This window comes from Ascaphus truei, chromosome 3, assembly GCF_040206685.1.
Source record: "Ascaphus truei isolate aAscTru1 chromosome 3, aAscTru1.hap1, whole genome shotgun sequence".
Taxonomy (NCBI): Eukaryota; Metazoa; Chordata; class Amphibia; order Anura; family Ascaphidae; genus Ascaphus; species Ascaphus truei.
In genome coordinates, this window is record NC_134485.1 from 232,521,413 (window position 1) to 232,541,226 (window position 19,814).

The 19,814-nt window shown below is 42.3% G+C and overlaps 1 protein-coding gene across 4 annotated transcripts in view; it reads right to left on the minus strand.

The window, feature by feature from the left end:
* Window positions 1-19,814, minus strand: part of SH3RF3 (SH3 domain containing ring finger 3) — a 425,668-nt gene that overhangs the window by 6,658 nt on the left and 399,196 nt on the right. For all 4 annotated transcript variants that reach the window (XM_075590306.1, XM_075590308.1, XM_075590307.1 and 1 more), the window contains one exon: window positions 12,217-12,554. In XM_075590306.1, coding sequence (XP_075446421.1) covers window positions 12,217-12,554 — 338 coding nt within the window. The remainder of the gene's footprint in view (window positions 1-12,216; window positions 12,555-19,814) is intronic.

Here is a 19,814-nt window from a genome sequence, read left to right on the forward strand (position 1 = left end):
TCCTGACATTGGATTTGTGTGTAGGACTGGCTCGTGACATGTACACGGCAGCTGAGCCGTGCTGTTAAAGGAGAAGAGCTCAGTCATCTGTGTAAATTACAGTACAGTGTTCCATTGTCCCTAAGGAATCATACATAATGGTAATGGAAACTGCCATACTGCCAAATGTTGCTATCCAACTGAGAGAGCCTTGACATCGTATAAGTGTTAATGTGATGACTTAATACTGAAGTGGGCTTCTGCTATAATATGTGCAATTGAAAACCTGTCTGGTGTGTTAAAAGAACAGGTCATTAATGTATAACTCATACATCTTAATCATATATACACAGAGAGAGGTCATAACTTTTATGAACATAAAGCAAAAAACTATTTTCTGAAAGAGACACACACCAAATTTGTAGTCTTTCCCCCCCCCTTGTAGCTATGTCAAACGTAAGAAACGTATACTGTACATTATTTTGTTCCGGACCTGTTTGCTAGATACTTTAGGTATGCATCACTTATACTGGCCATGACTAAGGCATCCCATTTATTAGGGGATCACCTTTTTCCTAAAAAGGTACAAATTAATTTTCTATTTTCTTCATGTTACAAACTCTCCCTCATTTCTCTCCCACAACTCTGTGAGGGGCCTTTTAATGTGTGGGCAAGAATAAAGCAAATCTGTCATTGATATTCAGTGAGTCTCGCTGATTTGGAGTAGAGAATTCTAGCATCAGCAAACTTATAGACGAATGGAGTCTCACTGATACCAGTCTGTACTTTTGGTCCAGAATCCCGAAACGTCACTGATGTGGATCACTGAAGGTTAATATCTCAGGTGTAGGTGTCTTAAAACTGCTAGATGTTTTTTTTTACCGCAGCTTAAAGTGAGAAAAATCACTGCAGTATTTGCTACGTCCCATATAGCAATGATAAATACTGTATCACTTGTTGGTACATCCACATGTTTCAGACAGGTGCGCCAACCTGCCTTTCCCCATTATCTCTTAGCATACAATGATTCCACTTGAGCCAGGGATTTTGGGTAATGACATGCAAATGCTTCTTGTCCATTTTAACATGGACCCCTTTAAGCTTATGCCTGCCGTATTACACAGCTTTTTCAGCATAGCTTCCCATAATAATGTATTTGTCATGCAACTCCTTGGTAACTTCTATTGCTCCACAAAAGCCCTCTACAATGTGCAAGGTGACAACAGAAAGATGAATCATATACTAACATCCTTCGTCGAGTTGTGGGAAAGAAACTATGGAGAGTTTATAGCAAACAAAATAGATAAAAAATGTCTTGTTCAAAATCTGCCAGCAAATATGTTTTCTTATCAGTGCATAGCTAGAAATGAGCGGGCCCCCGGGCAAACGTTTTTTTCAGAGCCCCATTCAAAATCAACGTATTCTGTAGATTCAAAATTAAACATACCGTACACATAAATATAGATAAAATATAAAATATAGATTACTTATCTATATGGGAGTGGAAATGTTGCCGCCCAAAGCACGGGCCTGAAGAGCCCAATGGGAAATCCGCCACTGGAAAAGCTATTGCATCTCATTGTGGATGGGTGCAGAGAGGTTCCCACCCTCTACTTACTGTAACTCAACCACAATGAGATTCAATAGCATTTTTTCCTCAAATACTATTGGGATTTTTTCTCCAAAATTGTGTAAAATTCACCATGCACTTTAAATAAATCAGCATAGTAATATAAGATAATACTGACTGCAATTTTTTACTCCCTCTCCCCATCTCCCCGATCCTAGCTCTCATCATCCCTCCTCAGCTCTCCCCTTCATCACCATCATCAGCTTCACCCCCTCATCATCATCACCATAAGTTTCTCCCGCTCATCATCATAATCATCATCAGCTCTCCCCCAGTCCCCCTCATCAGATCTCCCCAGTCCCGCTAATCATCATCATCACAATGAGATCTCCCCCACTCCACTTCTTCATCACCATATCTCCCCCAGTCCCCCTCATCATAATTAGATCTCCCCTAGTCCCCCTAATTCATCATCATTAGATCTCCCCTAGTCCCCCTAATTAATCATCATTAGATCTCCCCCTGTCAACCTCATCATCATCATTCAATCTCCCCCAGTACCCCATCATCATTACCTCTCCCCCAGTCCCTCTCACCATCTAGATATCCCCAAGTCCCCCTGATCATCATTAGATCTCCTACAGTCCCCCTCATCATTATCATCATATCTCCCTAAGCCCCCCTCATCATCATTATCATATCTTCCCCAGGCCCCATCATCATATCTCCCCAAGCCTCCCTCATCATCATCATATCTCCCCCAGCCCCCGTCATCATCAATCATCTCCCCCAGCCCCCCCATCATCAAATCTCCCCCAGTCCCCATCATCATTATCATCATATCTCCTCCATCTCCCTCATCATATCTCCCCCAGTGCCCCTCATCATCAACATTATCATCTCCCCCAGTCCCCTTCATCATCATATCTCCTCCAGCCCCCCGTCCCTCATCATCATCATATCTCCCCCCTCATCATCATATCTCCCCCAGCCCCCCTCATCATCATCATATCCCTCCCCTTCCCCCCCATGTCTACCTGGTTAATGGATTCGGATTCGGAGACAGGCGGGGGAGATGGTATGCTGCGACAGCGGCAGGTCCCAGGTATGAAAGAATTAGCCGGTAGTAGAAGAATCACTCGAAGCAGAGGTAGAGCAGTACAGCATGAGGTAAGAAGTGTGCTCTAGCAGCGGACACCGGAAGTTCCGGGTCAAACTACTAGAGTATGCTCCTCCCCTGCTATCCTGCTCTACCTCTGCCTCAAGTGATTCATCTACTACTGGCTAATTCTTTCATACCTGGCCTGGGGTCAGCAACCGCATACCATCTCCCCCCCACCTGTCTCTATGGGGGGGGGGAGGAGAGAGTGGACAGAGAATGGGTGGACAGCGGGCCCCCAAAGCGTGCGGGATGCCCAGGCTATAGCTATGTGACTGTTTCTTATGCAGGCCCATGCAAGCAATAGAGTGGCAGCAATGGCACCTGCTCCCTGAAAACAATTGCTGGTCCTTCAACTGCCCATGTATAAGTATATACTCATGTAGCCAAACTAACTTTCCCCCCAATATACCTCACAATACTCAGGTATGCCTCAAGAGTTTCCATAGGAGTCAATGGTAATGTTGTCATAGAACGCTCAAGAGTGCCTCAAAATAAAGGAAAGCTAAGCTAGCAACAGTACATTTGTATATCACGCATTACTGCCTGGTATCCATTACTACCTGTAACATATTTCCACTATAGACTCACAGGTAGCATTTTTGCATGGTTCTTCTTGTTAGACATTACTACATGTGGCATTTAATTCCCTACACTAACTAGGGATGTGAGGGTCCAGGGAAATGCTAGTCAAAGTATGACATTCTCACAGGTAGCATGGTCTGCTCACATCACTGCTTATGGCACAGTATTTTTCTTCCCGGGACTAGCTTATGAATTTAAGTGGTAGAAGATGTTGGACCAGACATGACGTTCTCTCAGGTAGCCTTCTCTCAAGGTCTGCCTGTTAGACATCATTCATTGTGACACTTCACTACCCATGGACCAGCCAACCATGCAAGGGCCCAAGAAATGCTGAATTATGTCTAAATTTAAAATAGATACACAGTTCAAGTGTTTTAAGTGTCCAATAAAGAAAAAATGTGTCCCACAAAACTGATTTTTTTTTTAAATTGCAGATAGAGAGTAGCCAGACAGAGCTGGAGGAAATATCTGTAAGCTGTTAAAGGCGAAGAAATAACGAACAGCTTATAAGGTTATTTTATTAAGGAGAAACAAATGAGTGGCTCTCTCCCCATTTGTTCACCAACACTTTGTGGAAATGGTATTATACTACTGCATATCTTTTATTTTTTTCCTCTTTTTTTTCGTTAATCTGCAGATCTACGTGCCCCTAGAGGCTTTCTTCTGATCATTTCCTCAATGCACTGCCTTTAACACATCATCACCTGTGAAATGTTCTACCTGTGGGAGATGATCTGCTTTTCTGAGCCGTGCAATGGCATTCTCACAAGTAGCATTGCCTCATAGCTCTGTCTGATAGACATCACTACCAATGATATTTCTCTACTGCATTATATTCCGACAAAACAGAGAAAACCCGTAAGCTCCCTTTATACCCCAAAAGTAATCACAATATATATATATATATATATATATATATATATATATATATATATATATATATATATATATGAATGTCAAGACGGAGTGCTACTGGGCATGGCAATATATGGTTAAAATAAAGATCAGAACATAGAACACAGACAGAGCCCAATGCTATTTCCAATGACACAAATACACAATAAAGTACATCCTCCTTCATCACTTGCTTTCAGGAACGTTTTGACATCTCCAGCCATAAAACACATCCACACCGGGGGAAGGACCAGCACAGATAACATTCCAATAGACACTGTTTATAGTATAGCTTTTGCTTGCTTCATTCATTCTAACATCGCCGGAAGAAGAGATCAGTGTATCTCGAAAGCTCGCACAAATAAAAGCATTTCGTTAGCCACAGAACGGTATCATCTATTTATTTTTTGATTATATATATATATGCAGTGGTTGACAAATCACCAAAAAATCTACTCGCCACACAAAAAAATCTACTCGCCACCTAGTACCAAACGTGTGCTGCTTGGGCCAATATTTACTCGCCCGGGGGTTAAATCCACTCGCCCGGGGCGAGCAAATGTATAGGTTTGTCGAACACTGTATATATGGGTACTTTATTGTGTATTTGTGTCATTGGAAGTAGCATTGGGCTCTGTCTGTGTTCTATGTGCTGTCCTTTATTTTAACTTTATATTCCGACAAATAAGATTTGAGCATTGAGCATTTTCTCACAGCTCTGTCTGTAGGAAAATGTCACAGGCAGCACTGTATCACTGTTATCCTTAGTGAAGCTCAAGCTCCATATCTCTCTAACTGTGGGACCCTGGTGGTAAAAGACAGAGAAGTCTTGATCTGGCTCAGGTAAAGAAGAATAAAATGGATAATACCAATATCAGGTTTTATTGTGATTTTACATAGCGGTTCTGTAGTCCTATGTTAGTTGACTTTGGCTTTCATCAAACAGACAATGGGATTGCTATATTGATCAATATTGTTACACACTTGAGAAATTCATTTTTGTTTTTTTGTTGTTTCTTCGGCATGTATAAAAATTGATATTTTTACTGCTTAACTTTACTGAAAGATTTTTCAATGTTGTAGTGTGTTATGGGGACGATTCACTAAACTCTGGTGCGGGTTAAGAGATCCTGCTTTAACTGCTATAGCCCTGTGTAATCCTTACAAACATATTTGAATACACATTTTCCAACATTCTGCATATTGTTAATGTTACATAATAAAAGGGCGTTTGTATTCATTTCTCATGTCACATACTGAGAGTAGAAAACACCCCAGGACAAGAGTACAGTACATCAATAATGGTAAATGACAGCGGAAGGGAATCTGCAGATATTCCAAGCCTGCAGGGCATGTGCACTGGACTTTTAAAAGGTGATTCTGACAGCTATGTTTTCAAGACCACACACAAATGACACAATATACTCTATCTCCACAATAGAGGGCAACTGGATTGTTGAACAGGGATGTGATCAGGATGGAAAAAGCAAATAACATGTGAAAACTACTGTAGGTCTCATAGTATTATTATACCATGTTACATACCTCAAACCGTCCACATGCGTAACCCCTACATTTCTCTGAATTACGACGTTATTTGCTGTCAATGTGTATACTACAACCCTAGTTAATGTCGTATACAAAACCATTGAAAATCTTATTATTACATTAAGGGACTTATTCTATATCAGCCGCAGCAGACAGTCGATCAGGCCATTTTCATCTGAAATTTCGCTGTGCAGTCAATGGGGAAAAACTTTGTAAAAACATTATCCTTGCATTCACTAAAAAATACTATTAAACAGATATAACTTTCAACAGTAATTACCCATTATGCTTTACTTATCCAAATGAGTATATTCTTCTAAAGATATGAATATAGGAAATGGCAAAAATGTAAAGTAAAATACACAAAAATACTATTTTGATGAACCTGCTTCTCACAAATGCAGCTTAAATATTATTTTCTATACTACAGGAGTGAGGCAGGGCTCTTTATTAATTGAAAACGTGTTTCTATTTATAACAAAACTGGGATGTTTTGTGAACACAATCAGACATCTTCCCATTCCCCGGCTTTCTAGATGTCAGCAAGTAGTGGCAAAAAGTGAAATTAGTTTAAGAAAATCATTTGGTGCTGTAGATGAGTTTATTAGTTTAGCTGGAATGGGTGGACGTGGTCTGAATATAAAAGAGGAGTAAAGCAGTAAATGTGAATCTGCTTAGATTATTTTAGTGCTGGACACTATCATTCCAAGCGAATGAAGATGCTAATAGTTCTACATTGAGGGCATAAAGAATAACATCAGCCCCCAACTTTGGTTTTGCAAAGGTGAATCATGTATTAACTCTTATTTGAGTTATTTTGCAGCTAAAATATTTAAAGCAGACCCTTTATTATTTTTTTTAAAGAGTTAAAAAAAACTGTAACTATGTGATCCAATGCTAGGTAAAAACCATCTCTAAATCATCATTGAAGCCTTTGCTGTGTGTATTATATAGTATATGCAAGTGATCCAATGCTAGGTAAAAACCATATTTGAATGCTGTTTTCTGTCTACCCCTAATCAAATTAAGTGTTGCCACCTAGGCAGGGAACACCCTGTGTAGAAAACCATTTGTTTGAATGTGCCTCAGATGTGCTAATTAAGCAGACAGAACCACACTGTCAGGTGACTTTATATAAACCCAGTCAGAACAGCTAGTCTGCTTGCAGCCCATATCCAAGTGGCACATTATAAGTGGCATGACTACTGAACAACTGAAGTTTAAAAGGAAGTGGTCCATTATAAGTGGCATGACTACTGAACAAGTGAAGTTTAAAAGGAAGTGGCCCATTATAAGTGGCATGACTACTGAACAACTGAAGTTTAAAAGGAAGTTCAAAAGAAGTGAGGAAGAAGTGGACACCCCATCTGGCCCGGATTCCTGCATTTGAACTACGCTGGAAAGGAGGATATCATCAATACCAGACTGCATCATTACTGCTGTGATGCTGCCTTTACCATTTATATTTGCAGTGACTTCACTTCTTCTCAAATTATGCACTTCTTTTTACCAGCCTCAGTATGTCTCTAACTCCATTCATATATCTCCATCTCTCCTTCCTTCACCACTTCTCTGTTCACATGAACTACTTTCTTACCTGCGTCCTCTGACACCACACAGCTATATCCCCTGCACTAAAAAACACCCCTACAAATCATCCTCACACATTCTCTTTCTATCCATGCTTCTCCTCCTTGCTTCTGGGGATATCTCTCCCAATCCTGGTCCCTGTCTTATTCCTACATGCGCTCGTCCTCGCCTGCCAACTGCAACCTCTACTCCTTCTGGTGTCAACCCCTCCAACCTCATACCCATCCCCTGCCACCCTCCCTCCTCTCTCCCTTTCTCCTGTGCCCTTTGGAATGCTCGCTCCCTCTCTAACAAGTTCCTCTCTGTGCATGACTTCTTTCTCTCTAACTCCCTGCTTCTCTTTGCTATAACTGAGACCTGGTTCACTCAGTCTGACTCTGCTCTGGAAGCTGCCCTCTCCTACGGTGGCCTTTCCTTCTCCCACACTCCGCGCATTGATGGCAGGGGTGGAGGCGTGGGGCTCCTGCTCTCCTCTCTCTGTCGTTACCGAACCCTTCCTATTCCTCCCTCTCTTGCTTTTCCCTCCTTTGAGGCTCACACTGTCCAGATTTTCTCTCCTCTCCCTGTTCATGTGGCGGTCATCTATCGCCCTCCTACCTCTACTCATCCCCCTTCTGCTTTTCTCTCTCACTTTGAATCCTGGCTCTCTTTCTTCCTCTCCTCAGACTCCCCTGTTCTTCTCCTTGGGGACTTCAATTGCCACATTGATGACCCCTCTCTCCCTTGGGCTTCCCGCTTTCTTTCTCTAACCTCTTCTTTTGGCCTTCAACAGTGGACTGCAGCCAGCACCCACAAGGATGGCCACTACTTAGACCTGGTTTTCACTAAGAACTTCTCTCTCTCCGCTTTCTCCATTTCCCCTTTTCCTCTCTCTGACCATCATCTCATCTCATTCTCTCTATCTCGCTTCTCCCCTTCTCCACCTCCATCTACACCCCGGTTCTGCAGAAATCTGCTCTCTATTCACTTACCTGACTTTGAGTCCACTTTACGCTCCTCCCTCTCCTCTCTCAGCTCTGCTACAGACCCCGACAACCTGGTCAGGAACTACAACTCTGTCTTGTCCTCCTCTCTTGATCTACATGCCCCACTTTCTCTCTGCCGCACTCGCCCTTCTAACCCTAGACTCTGGCTAAATTCCCACACACGCATGCTGCGTTCCTCCACTCGTTCCTCTGAACGCCTCTGGAGGAAGTCTCACACTCTCGCAGACTTCCTTCACTACAAATTTATGCTATCCTGTTTCAACTCTGCCCTCTCGCAAGCTAAACAAGCCTACTTTTCTGCACTAATCAACATGCACAAGTCTAACCCATGCCGACTGTTCTCTGTCTTTGATACTCTACTCAAACCACCCTTAGCTGCCTCTCCTTCCTCCATCTCCACTCAGGACTTTGCTGACTATTTTAAGGAAAAGGTGGAATCCATACGTCAGAACATCCCCTCTGTTTCTTCTTCCCATCCTACACTTCTTCCTAACTCTCCTCCTGCCTTCCTTGACTCTTTTTCCACTGTCTCAGAGGAGGATGTGTCGCTGTTGATCGCCACTTCTCCCTCTACCACTTGCCCTCTTGACCCCATTCCCTCCCATCTCCTAAAACCTCTTGCTCCTACTATAATCCCTACGCTCACACACATTTTTAACTCCTCCCTCTGCTCTGGAACCTTTCCATCCTCCTTCAAACATGCAACAGTCATACCATTACTCAAAAACAGCAAGCTTGACCCTACCTGTCTTTCTAACTATCGACCTGTCTCCCTCCTGCCTTTTGCCTCTAAACTCCTTGAACGTCTTGTATTCTCTCGCTTGCTCCATTTTCTCAACACCTATTCTCTCCTAGACCCTCTACAATCTGGCTTCCGCACTGCTCACTCCACGGAAACAGCCCTGATTTTATGTGTTTTGTATGTATATCTTTATTTATACAGTGCGAGTAATGTACATACAGTAGCGCTTCACAGAAGTAATACACGTGATAATCATATAAATAACAGATAATACAAATAACACATTATGGGAAGAAGTGCTTCAGACATAAAAGTGACACAGGAAAAGGAGTCCCTGTCCTGAAGAGCTCAGAATCTAATTGATAAGTAGGAAGAATGTACAGATATAATAGGAAGGTGTTCTGGTAAGTGCGTTTGCAAAGGGGTCAAGGTCGATGTATGAGGTGTAAAGTATCAGCCACAGAGCTACTCATATGCTTCAATAAGGAGGTGAGTTTTAAGATGGGTCTTAAAGGTGGATAGAGAGGGTGCTAGTCGGATATTAAGGGATGGGCATTCCAGAGATGTTGGGCAGTCAGTGCAAAAGGTTTAAGGTGCGAGAGGGCTTTAGACAGAAAAGGGGTAGAGAGAAGACATCCTTGAGCAGAACGCAAGTCAGGACGTGTATAGCAAGAAATTAGGGCTGAGATGTAAGGAGAAGCAGAAGAGTGTAAATCTTTAAAAGTGAGGAGGAGAATAGTGTGTGTGATCCGGGATTTGCTAGGAAGCCAGGAGAGGGACTTCAGCAGGGGAGATGCTGAGACAGATTTAGGAAAGAGTACAGTGATTCTGACAGCAGCATTTAGGATAGATTGTAGGGGAGATTGGTGAGAGGCAGGAGGGCCAGACAGCAGGAGGTTACAGTAATCGAGACGGGAGAGAATGAGGGCCTGAGTCAAAGTTTTAGCAATCGAGTAACAGAGGAAAGGGCGCATCTATGTAATATTGCGTAGGAAAAAATAACAGGTTTTAGCTACCTTTTGAATGTGAGGGGAGAATGTGAGAGAGGAGTCGAGTGTGACTTCTAAGCAGCGTGCTTGTGCTACTAGGTGTATGATAGTGCTTCCAACAGTAATGTTGAAAGAGGTAGTAGGACCAGGTTTGGGAGGAAATATGAGAGCTACGTTTTTGACATGTTAAGTTTAAGTCGGCGGAAGGCCATCCAGAATGATATAGTGGAGAGACATTCAGAAACTTTGCTCTGTACAGCAGGTGAAAGGTCAGGGGTTGAAAGGTCAAAGGTCAGGGCTGTGTCATCAGCATAGAGGTGATATTTGAATCATAGAGATGATTAGGTCACCTAGAGAGAGTGTGTAAAGAGAAAAGAGAAGAGGTCACAGGACAGAGCCCTGCGGGAATACCCACAGAGAGATCGATAGAGGAGGAGGAGGTGTTAGCAAAAGAGACATTGAAAGTACGATGGGAGAGGTAAGAGGATATCCAGGATAGAGCTTTGTTATGAATACTATGAGTATGAAGAATGTTAATGAGAAGAGGGTGGTCCACGGTATCAAATGCTGCAGAGAGGTTGAGTAATATGAGCAGAGTGTAATGACCTCTGTCTTTGGCAGCATGGAGGTCATTAGTTATTTTAGTGAGGGCTGTTTCAGTGGAGTGAGCAGTGCGGAAGCCAGATTGTAGGGGGTCTAGGTGAGAATAGGTGGTGAGAAAATGGAGCAAGTGAGAGATACAAGACATTCAAAGAGTTTAAAGGCAAAAGGCAGGAGGGACATGGGGCGATAGTTAGAAGGACTGGTAGGGTCAAGAGATCTGTTTTTGAGTAATGGTATAACTGTTGCATGTTTAAAGGAGGAGGGAAAGGTACTAGAGTAGAGGGACGAGATAGAAATATGTGGGAGCGTAGGGTTTATAGTAGGAGCAAGAGGTTTTAGGAGATGGGAGGGAATGGGATTAAGATGGCAGGTGATAGAGGGAAAAGAGGAGATCAGCAATGATACATCCTCCTCTGTGACAGCGGAAAAAGAGTCGAGGAAGGCAGGAGGTAGTTTAAAAAGAGGTGTAGGATGGGAGGAGGATACAGAGGGGATGTCCTGACGTATGGATTCCACTTTTAATTTGAAATAGTCAGCAAAGTCCTGAGGTGAGATGGAGGAAGAAAAACAGGCAGCAGAGGGTAGTCTGAGAAGGGAGTCAAAGACAGAGAAGAGTTGGTGTGGGTTAGACTTGTGCGTGTAGATTAGTGAAGAAAAGTAGGTTTGTTCAGCCTGAGAGAGGGCAGAGTTGAAACAGGATAGCATACATTTGTAGTGAAGGAAGTCTGCGAGAGTGTGAGTGTCTGCATGAGCGTGTTGAAATTTAGCCAGGGTCAGGGGTTAGAAGGGCGAGAACAGCAGAGAGAAAGTGGCGTGTACTGTAGATCAAGAGAGGCGGATAGGGCAAAGTTGTGGTCTCTGACCAGGTTTTCAGGGTCTGGAGCAGGGCTGAGAGAGGAAGTGAGGAAATTGAGAAATCAGAGAGAGAAAAATTGTATACATGTGTATATTATCTTGAAGTTTATCATGACAGTTCAAGTTTAAACATTTTATTCATTTTTTTTTACTATACGATTATATATATTCATAGATAACTCTTTCAGCAGTGACAGTGTTCATTTCCTCTATTTTTTCCATAAACCTCCAAAATTGTCCGCCAAGTCTGTTTATATTGTTATCACAGAATTAAGTTGAAATGTATAATTTATCAAAATTTGACCCAGCACAGATGTTTCATTATATAGGTTAACTAACTACAGTATTATTTTAACAGTAATAATTTATATTTACCAACACTAGTTCTGAATAGAAAAAATGCACACAATTCTGTTTTAATTTAAATTGTATCAATCACATATTCAACATGATGAATGTGTCAAAATTAATTTCAAAGAACAAACTTATGTTATGTCTATGGAGTCTCTCACACATTTTTTGAAGGTTAGTATTACATTTTAGCACACAAGTTTTGACGCACAAAAAATAAATAAGCAAGGTGCTGGAAGCACAAGGAAATTACTGTACGTAAGGTATTTTCCTATGATTCATTACTTGGTAGCAGAACATCCTTAAATATACATGGAACCACCAATCCGATCATATGAACATCCACAGTTTTGCAGAAAACATACCTCTCCCTGGACAGATGCTTGGGTTCAGGTCGGACAGCCAGCATTGCACAAGCAGGCTGCCTTACTGGAGAAGGAATTGAAAAATTGAGATCCAAGGAACCAGTTTTCCTGTGTAGTGGATGCATTCCCATTGCCCCTTGCATTTCACTCTCAATAGGACACGATCCTGCTCTACCATGGTTGGTCACAGAACACAGCTCAAGTCCCACAGCTCCTTGCATCAATCCCTCTACCACAGCGTGAGGGTCGTGTGTTGGTGAGATGGAGGGAGGAGAACGTGACTTTTTCTTTGCTGAAGCTCCAGCTAGCAGTTTTAGCAGTCCGCTCTTCTTCTCTCTCTGACAAAAAGAGCAAAACAAACATTAAACTCTTCTTTTTAAACATAGCACATTTCTGTGTTTTGGGGCAAAGGATTAAATTAGGTGAAATAGGCAAATATTTGACATGGGAATCCTGAAATTACTGACACTTAAGGCCCCTTTAATATAATCTGATACATTTGGTGCATGCTGTCTCAACACTACTGTATATGAATTTTCTTATAACAAACTTAGAGGGAGATGCACTCAGGTCAGTTGTAGGTTAATGCCCCAATCTGTCATTAAATGCCATTAAAGTCAAAAACAGTTAACAGTGGATCGGATGTGTTGCCCCACAATGGACCTTAGTGAATCTCCCCTTAGTTTTGTTTTGATTGGTTGCACAGAATAAGGAAGGAGATTTTAGTTTGTTAGTCTACGTTGTTGCCTAACAAATATAGGATTTGATGCCTTTACTATATTTAATCTGTAGTGTACCTGTAGTTAATTCAGGATTGACCATTTATCCTAGCAATATTTAACACATCCTGAATCTTACAATGATAACAGAGGTGTGTATATGTTTAAAGAAGCATTAACACCCACAGTGTTTGTCCACTATTTGATATTTGACAACTTACAGTTAAATAATGAATATGGGCTTAATGTTGAGTCTATCAGCTTTAATTTGAAGGTATTCACATCCAAATTGAAGGAAGGGTTTAGGAATTACATCTCTTTAATATGTAGCCCCCACTTTTTCAAGGGACCAAAAGTAATTGGACAATTGACTCAAAAGCTGTTTCATTGACAGGTGTGGGCTATTCCTTCGTTATTTCATCATCAATAAGCAGGTAAAAGGTCTGGAGTTGATTTCAGGTGTGGCATTCACATTTGGAAGATGTTGCTGTTAACCCACAACATGCTGTCAAAGGAGCTCTCAATGCAAGTGAAACAGGGCATCCTTAGGCTGCAAAAAAAATGAAAATCCATCAGAGAGATAGCAGGAACATTAGTAGTGGCCAAATCAACAGTTTGGTACATTCTGAGAAAAAAAGAACGCACTGGTGAGCTCTGCAACACAAAAAGGCCTGGACGGCCACGGAAGATAACAGTGGTGGATGATCGTAGGATCCTTTCCATGGTAAAGAAAAACCGCTTCACAACATCCAGCCAAGTGAAGAACACTCTCCAGGAGGTAGGCATATCATTATCCAAGTCTACCATAAAGAGAAGACTTCACTAGAGCAAATACAGAGGGTTCACCACAAGGTGCAAACCATTCATAAGCCTCAAGAATAGAAAGGCCAGATTAGACTTTGCCAAACAATATCTAAAAAGCCAGCCCAGTTCTGGAACAGCATTCTTTGGACAGATGAAACAAAGATCAACTTGTACCAGAATGCTGGGAAGACAAAAGTATGGAGAAGGCTTGGAACGGCTCATGATCCAAAGCATACCACATCATCTGTAAAACACGGTGGAGGCAGTGTGATGGCATGGGCATGCATGGCTTATAATGGCATTGGGTCACTAGTGTTTATTGATGATGTGACAGAAGACAGAAGCAGCCGGATGAATTCTGAAGTGTATAGGGATATATTGTCTGGTCAGATTCAGCCAAATTCAGCGAAGTTGGTGCTTCACTTTACAGATGGACAATGACTCAAAACATATTGCGAAAGCAACCCAGGAGTTTTTTTTAAGGCAAAGAAGTGGAATATTCTGTAATGGCTGAGTCAATCTCCTGATCTCAACCCGATTGAGCATGCATTTCACTTGCTGAAGACAAAACTTAAGGCAGAAAGACCCACAAACAAACAACAACTGAAGACAGTTGCTGTAAAGGCTTGGCAAAGCATCACAAAGGAGGAAACCCAGCGTTTGGTGATGTCCATGCGTTCCAGACTTTAAGCAGTCATTAATACAAAAAAGACACAGCGCACAACGCTCATAGTGCATTAAAAAATATTATTCACATAAACAATAACATGGGTGAGTTATGTGCGTACATCAATTGCAGTAAAATCAAGCAGTTTCGGGATATGTTACCCAACGCCTCCTGAAACCGGATCAGGTGTCTTTGCAGGGGTGAAAATGCTGTCCTCGGTGGTGCAGGGTCCTATTGTGGTAGTTGCACAACCTCTGCTGGTCCTTGCTCCCCGGAGCACGAGTGGACCGGGAGCTGCTGATCCCTGCAGTACTTCAATGAGTCAGATCTGGGCATCAGCTGGGCGCTAGCATTCTCCTCCGAGTGGAGCGCTTCCTGATTGGTGACGTCACCACGGGGATTTTGGCGCCGTCAGGACACGATCGGATCGCGCAATAAGGTGCAATAAAGTGCTGGTCAAGAGCTAGAACACTTGTCACGTTGTCCTACGCGTTTCGAAACGAAATGTTCATGATGAAGAAACATTTCGTTTCGAAACGCGTAGGACAACGTGACAAGTGTTCTAGCTCTTGACCAGCACTTTATTGCACCTTATTGCGCGATCCGATCGTGTCCTGACGGCGCCAAAATCCCCGTGGTGACGTCACCAATCAGGAAGCGCTCCACTCGGAGGAGAATGCTAGCGCCCAGCTGATGCCCAGATCTGACTCATTGAAGTACTGCAGGGATCAGCAGCTCCCGGTCCACTCGTGCTCCGGGGAGCAAGGACCAGCAGAGGGTGTGCAACTACCACAATAGGACCCTGCACCACCGAGGACAGCATTTTCACCCCTGCAAAGACACCTGATCCGGTTTCAGGAGGCGTTGGGTAACATATCCCGAAACTGCTTGATTTTACTGCAATTGATGTACGCACATAACTCACCCATGTTATTGTTTATGTGAATAATATTTTTTAATGCACTATGAGCGTTGTGCGCTGTGTCTTTTTTGTATTTATCTGTTAGCTCCAGGGGGTCCCTGAGCCCCCCCTTCATCACAGCTGCAGACACTCCATTCTAGGTTAAGTTATTTAATTTATATATTTCACTTATTTTCACTCCATCACGTCACGTTTTATTAGCTGCGCACTGTATATTTCTTTATTTTTCACTCTTTAAGCAGTCATTGCCTGCAAAGGATTCTCGACAAAGTATTAAAAATTAACATTTTATTTATGATTGTGTTCATTTGTCCAATTACATTTGAGCCCCTGAAATAAGGGGACTGTGTATGAAATGGTTGCAATTCCTAAACTTTTATACGATATTTTTGTTCAGCCCCTTGAATTAAAGCTGACATTCTGCACTTCTATTGCATCTCGGTTGTTTAATTTCAAATCCATTGTGGTGGTGTACAGAGCCAAAATTATGAAAATTGTGTCAGTGTCCTTCAAATTACTATTGAAAGGGTGTCATATTGTAGCATTTTTTAAGATCAATTACAAGTTATCCAACAAACTGGGTTATTCTACAAACTCACCGTCAGATAATTCCCATTGACTTGAATGGGATATTTCTTTTGAAAGTGGTCCAATCGGCCACTTCAGAGTTTATAGACTCAGACACAGAATGATAAATAGATGAACAGCACTGTACAAGGACCACAAGGAATTTTGGCAGTGATATTAAATTTCTCTGATTTTTTCATTGAGTACTTAGGTGGAAAAGTATCAGTTAGCTTCTTGTTTTTTTCTGATAATGCAGGAACATTTTTTCATACTTGCCAACACTTAGCTCATTCGTTTCAAATGTTGAACTGTCTAAATCCCTCTTTTTATTTTCCAGAAAAAGGAGTTTGAAACCAAAATAGATTAAAATAAGAGCTTGAAGTGCAACAGGATTAAGGGGCAGGACGTACAGTACTGCACCCTTACTTTTAAATTCATGACCCCAGAGAATCCCATCTTTTGTAACTCGCAAACTTCTAGTGACACTTTCTTTTTAAAGAAAGTGATTTTATTTTAAAAAGACATTCTCCCTTTTGGTTTTTAAAGTATGAATATTGTAGAAGGCTTTTTAAATAAGGTCCCAAGAGCACTGTTACATTATTTACTAGATTTAGAACCTTTGTTTATTTACACACTTTTTATAAAGTCTCTTTAATCACTTTAAACCAGGTTGTCAACTGATGCAGTTACTCCTGGATCTCCATTGAGAGATTTTGCCATGTGGAAAATGTAATATTTGGCTCCCCAGAACATGGCATATTGTTCCATCTCCTTCTCCCTTTTTGTCTCACATTCCATCCAAATGACTGAGATCTCTGTTTCTTCTGTTGCTTCTCCCCTCAATAATTAGTGGGATACCAGCACTGGAGACCCCTTTCATCTTTATCTTCTGTCTTCTTGGGAGCATATAAATAGAAAATGAAACCCCTCTGAGTACTAGTAGAAATGTTTCTAGGGTTAGGTTCCATTGTGGGTCCAATAGAGTCAGCATGTACTTAAGTAAAAAATTAATCAAATTATTACTAAGAATCTCAACAAGCCGACTCATTGTATATTTTATTATTTATTTTTTGAGTTGCTCAGTTAAAATTGTTTGGGGTTTTGAGATTTTTTTTATATATATATGTCAGTAATATCTATTAAAGTAGTTCGCACATGAAACTTACCCTTTTTTTTTTTTGCATAAAATTATTTCCACGAAAATATACATTGAAATGTATATCTCAAGCACGTACAGAGTAATTGACCCAGAAGAAAAGACGGAAAATTTCCTGTCAGCCTTGTGTGTCATTGTTTGATATGTAATATAACATATCTTTGTAGCCATAAGCGTGGTAATTACTTCAGTGTTTTTAAATAAAACACAATGAAATCCAAAGCCTGGTGTAATAACAACATTTAGGTTTCCTGCATTTTAAATTAAAGTAGCGTGATTTGCTCGGCACAGATTCCCTGTCTGAAATGGAATACTGCCAGCACTTTGTCGGAAGTCATTCTATTAGCTGCAATCATAAAGAATTAATTGAATGTTCATGGCAGCGCCTTTTGTACTTAAGTTTCCTTCACGAGGGCAATCATTTCTATTTAGCTGTTTGAAAAGACAAAAAATATGTGTAATCGTCAAGTTTTACAGAAAAGGGTCATGGACCAGGGATGGATTGGGTAACATAATGAGCCCTCGTACAAGATAAGTGAAGAGGCTTGGTTGTAAGGCGGCGCAGCTTCCATAGGGAAAAAAATTAGAACTGGACTGCTGTCGTGTAAAGTACAAAAAAAGTTTTAGTGGCACATAGAATACAGCGAGGGGTGAGCCTCTTACGCGTTTCACACAGGTGCCTGCGCTTTATCAATGCAGGCACTTGCGTGAAATGCGTAAGAGGTTCATCCCTCGCTGTATTCTATGTGCCAATAAAACTTTTTTTGTACATTACCCGACGGCAGTCTAGTTCTAAATTTTTTCTCTAGGGCAGCTGCACCGTCTTACAACCAAGCCTCTTCACTGATCTCTCCATGGCAGGAGCACACCGACAACCCCCAGTGATCTGCGGAACGGAGTGAGTAACTCATTTCAGTCTGTTACATTGTTTTCACCATGGACTGCAACCATATTGGGCTTAACTGTTTCATAAAACGGCAGACTCACAACATATGCTTCAAACGTTTAGGCTAGTGAGCCTGCTTCCAGTGTGGTTTCTATAGCGCTTATCAGGCTGCATAGTGGTTTCATGATATCATTTACAATTACTGACTCCGTGTGACAATTTATCCGGGTTTACAGACACTGTTTGGGACATTATGTATATTTTCATTTATACTAAAAGGTCTTCTCATAGATGAACTTTTATTTTTAGTACTTTATAGAGCAGGGGTGAGCAAACTTTTTATGCCGAGCCCCCCTTTTCATCCATAAAATTTCTCGGGCCCCCCCTGCCTGATGTAATCAAAATCACATGAAAAAAAAAAAACCTTTATTAAACGGTATACAATGTAAATACAAATATGTCTAAATACTTACATATTTCAACAGCTTGCGCTTGCAAAATTAGGCTGCGTCCACACTGCCTCTGAGACCGGTGACATCACCAACTCTCCAAGCATAAGCACAGGGTGTCCTGTATAATTTTGCAAGCACGAGCGGGAAAGTGTTTTCACTTTTTTTCCCCATTATTTCTGTACATTCATAGTATGATTGATATAGTGGCAGCCTAAACTTTCACTTGCAGAGGATCGCAGCGAAGCAGGTTGCCAGCGGAGGAGAGCAGGAACACAGAGCTATTGCAGGGCAGACACCGGAAGGAGGGGCGTTTGACTTCACCGCGCTCCGGCGTGCTCCCCGTACCTCCGAAGCCCCCGCGCGTGCGTGCACACCATCACGTGGTCGCCACTTGAACTAGCCTGTTCGTCCGCCCGCACACAGCTTCTTGGCCGCCCGCACACAGCTTTTTCGCCCTCCCGCGCACAGCGTCTACCGGCCCGCGCACACCAAGTTTCACCGCACATGCCCCCCTAAATAAGCTTGTGCCACCCCCACAGTTTGTGCACCGCTGCATTCAATCACAACACCCACACACAATCACAACACAAACACAGCACACATACTCAATCATAACCAACACAGACACAACACACACACTCAATCACAACACACACACACACACACACACACACTCAGCACAACACACACACACACAATCACAACAAACACACTCAATTACAACCAACATACACACTCAATCACAACCAACACAGACACTCAATCACAACACACACACAGACAAAACCAACAGACACAACACACACACAATCACAGACACAACACAACCAATCACAACACCCACCCACACACACAGCACACACACACAACACACACTCAATCACAACACACATACACACACGACACACACAATCATAACCAACATAACACACACACACACACTCAATCACAACACACACACTCAATCACAACACACACAATCACAGAAAAGACACTCAATCGCAACCAACACACACAACACACACAACATACACACAACCACCACACACACAACACACACCAGGGGAGGGCGAGGGGGGGGAGTACTAAGCCTGCTCCTGCTCTTGCTCTAGTCTCCCCATGGGCAGCTGAAAACTTGGACGGGAAACAGACAGCAAGAGAAGGAGGGCTTGTCTGTGTGCAGAGAGAAGCCCCGCCCCCGCTGCAAGACAGAGCAGGGAAGCAGCCTCAGCACGAAGCTGCTTCTTTGCCGCCCGTACACAGCTCTGCCCGCCCCCAGGTTTCCCCGCACGCAGCCTGAAACCCCCCTACATAATCTTGCACACCCCCAGGGGGCGCACCCCCCAGTTTGCGCACCGCTGTTATAGACCATCATCTTTGTATCATCGCTGGGGGTTCGCTCCCACTACCTGTCTCGTACAATAT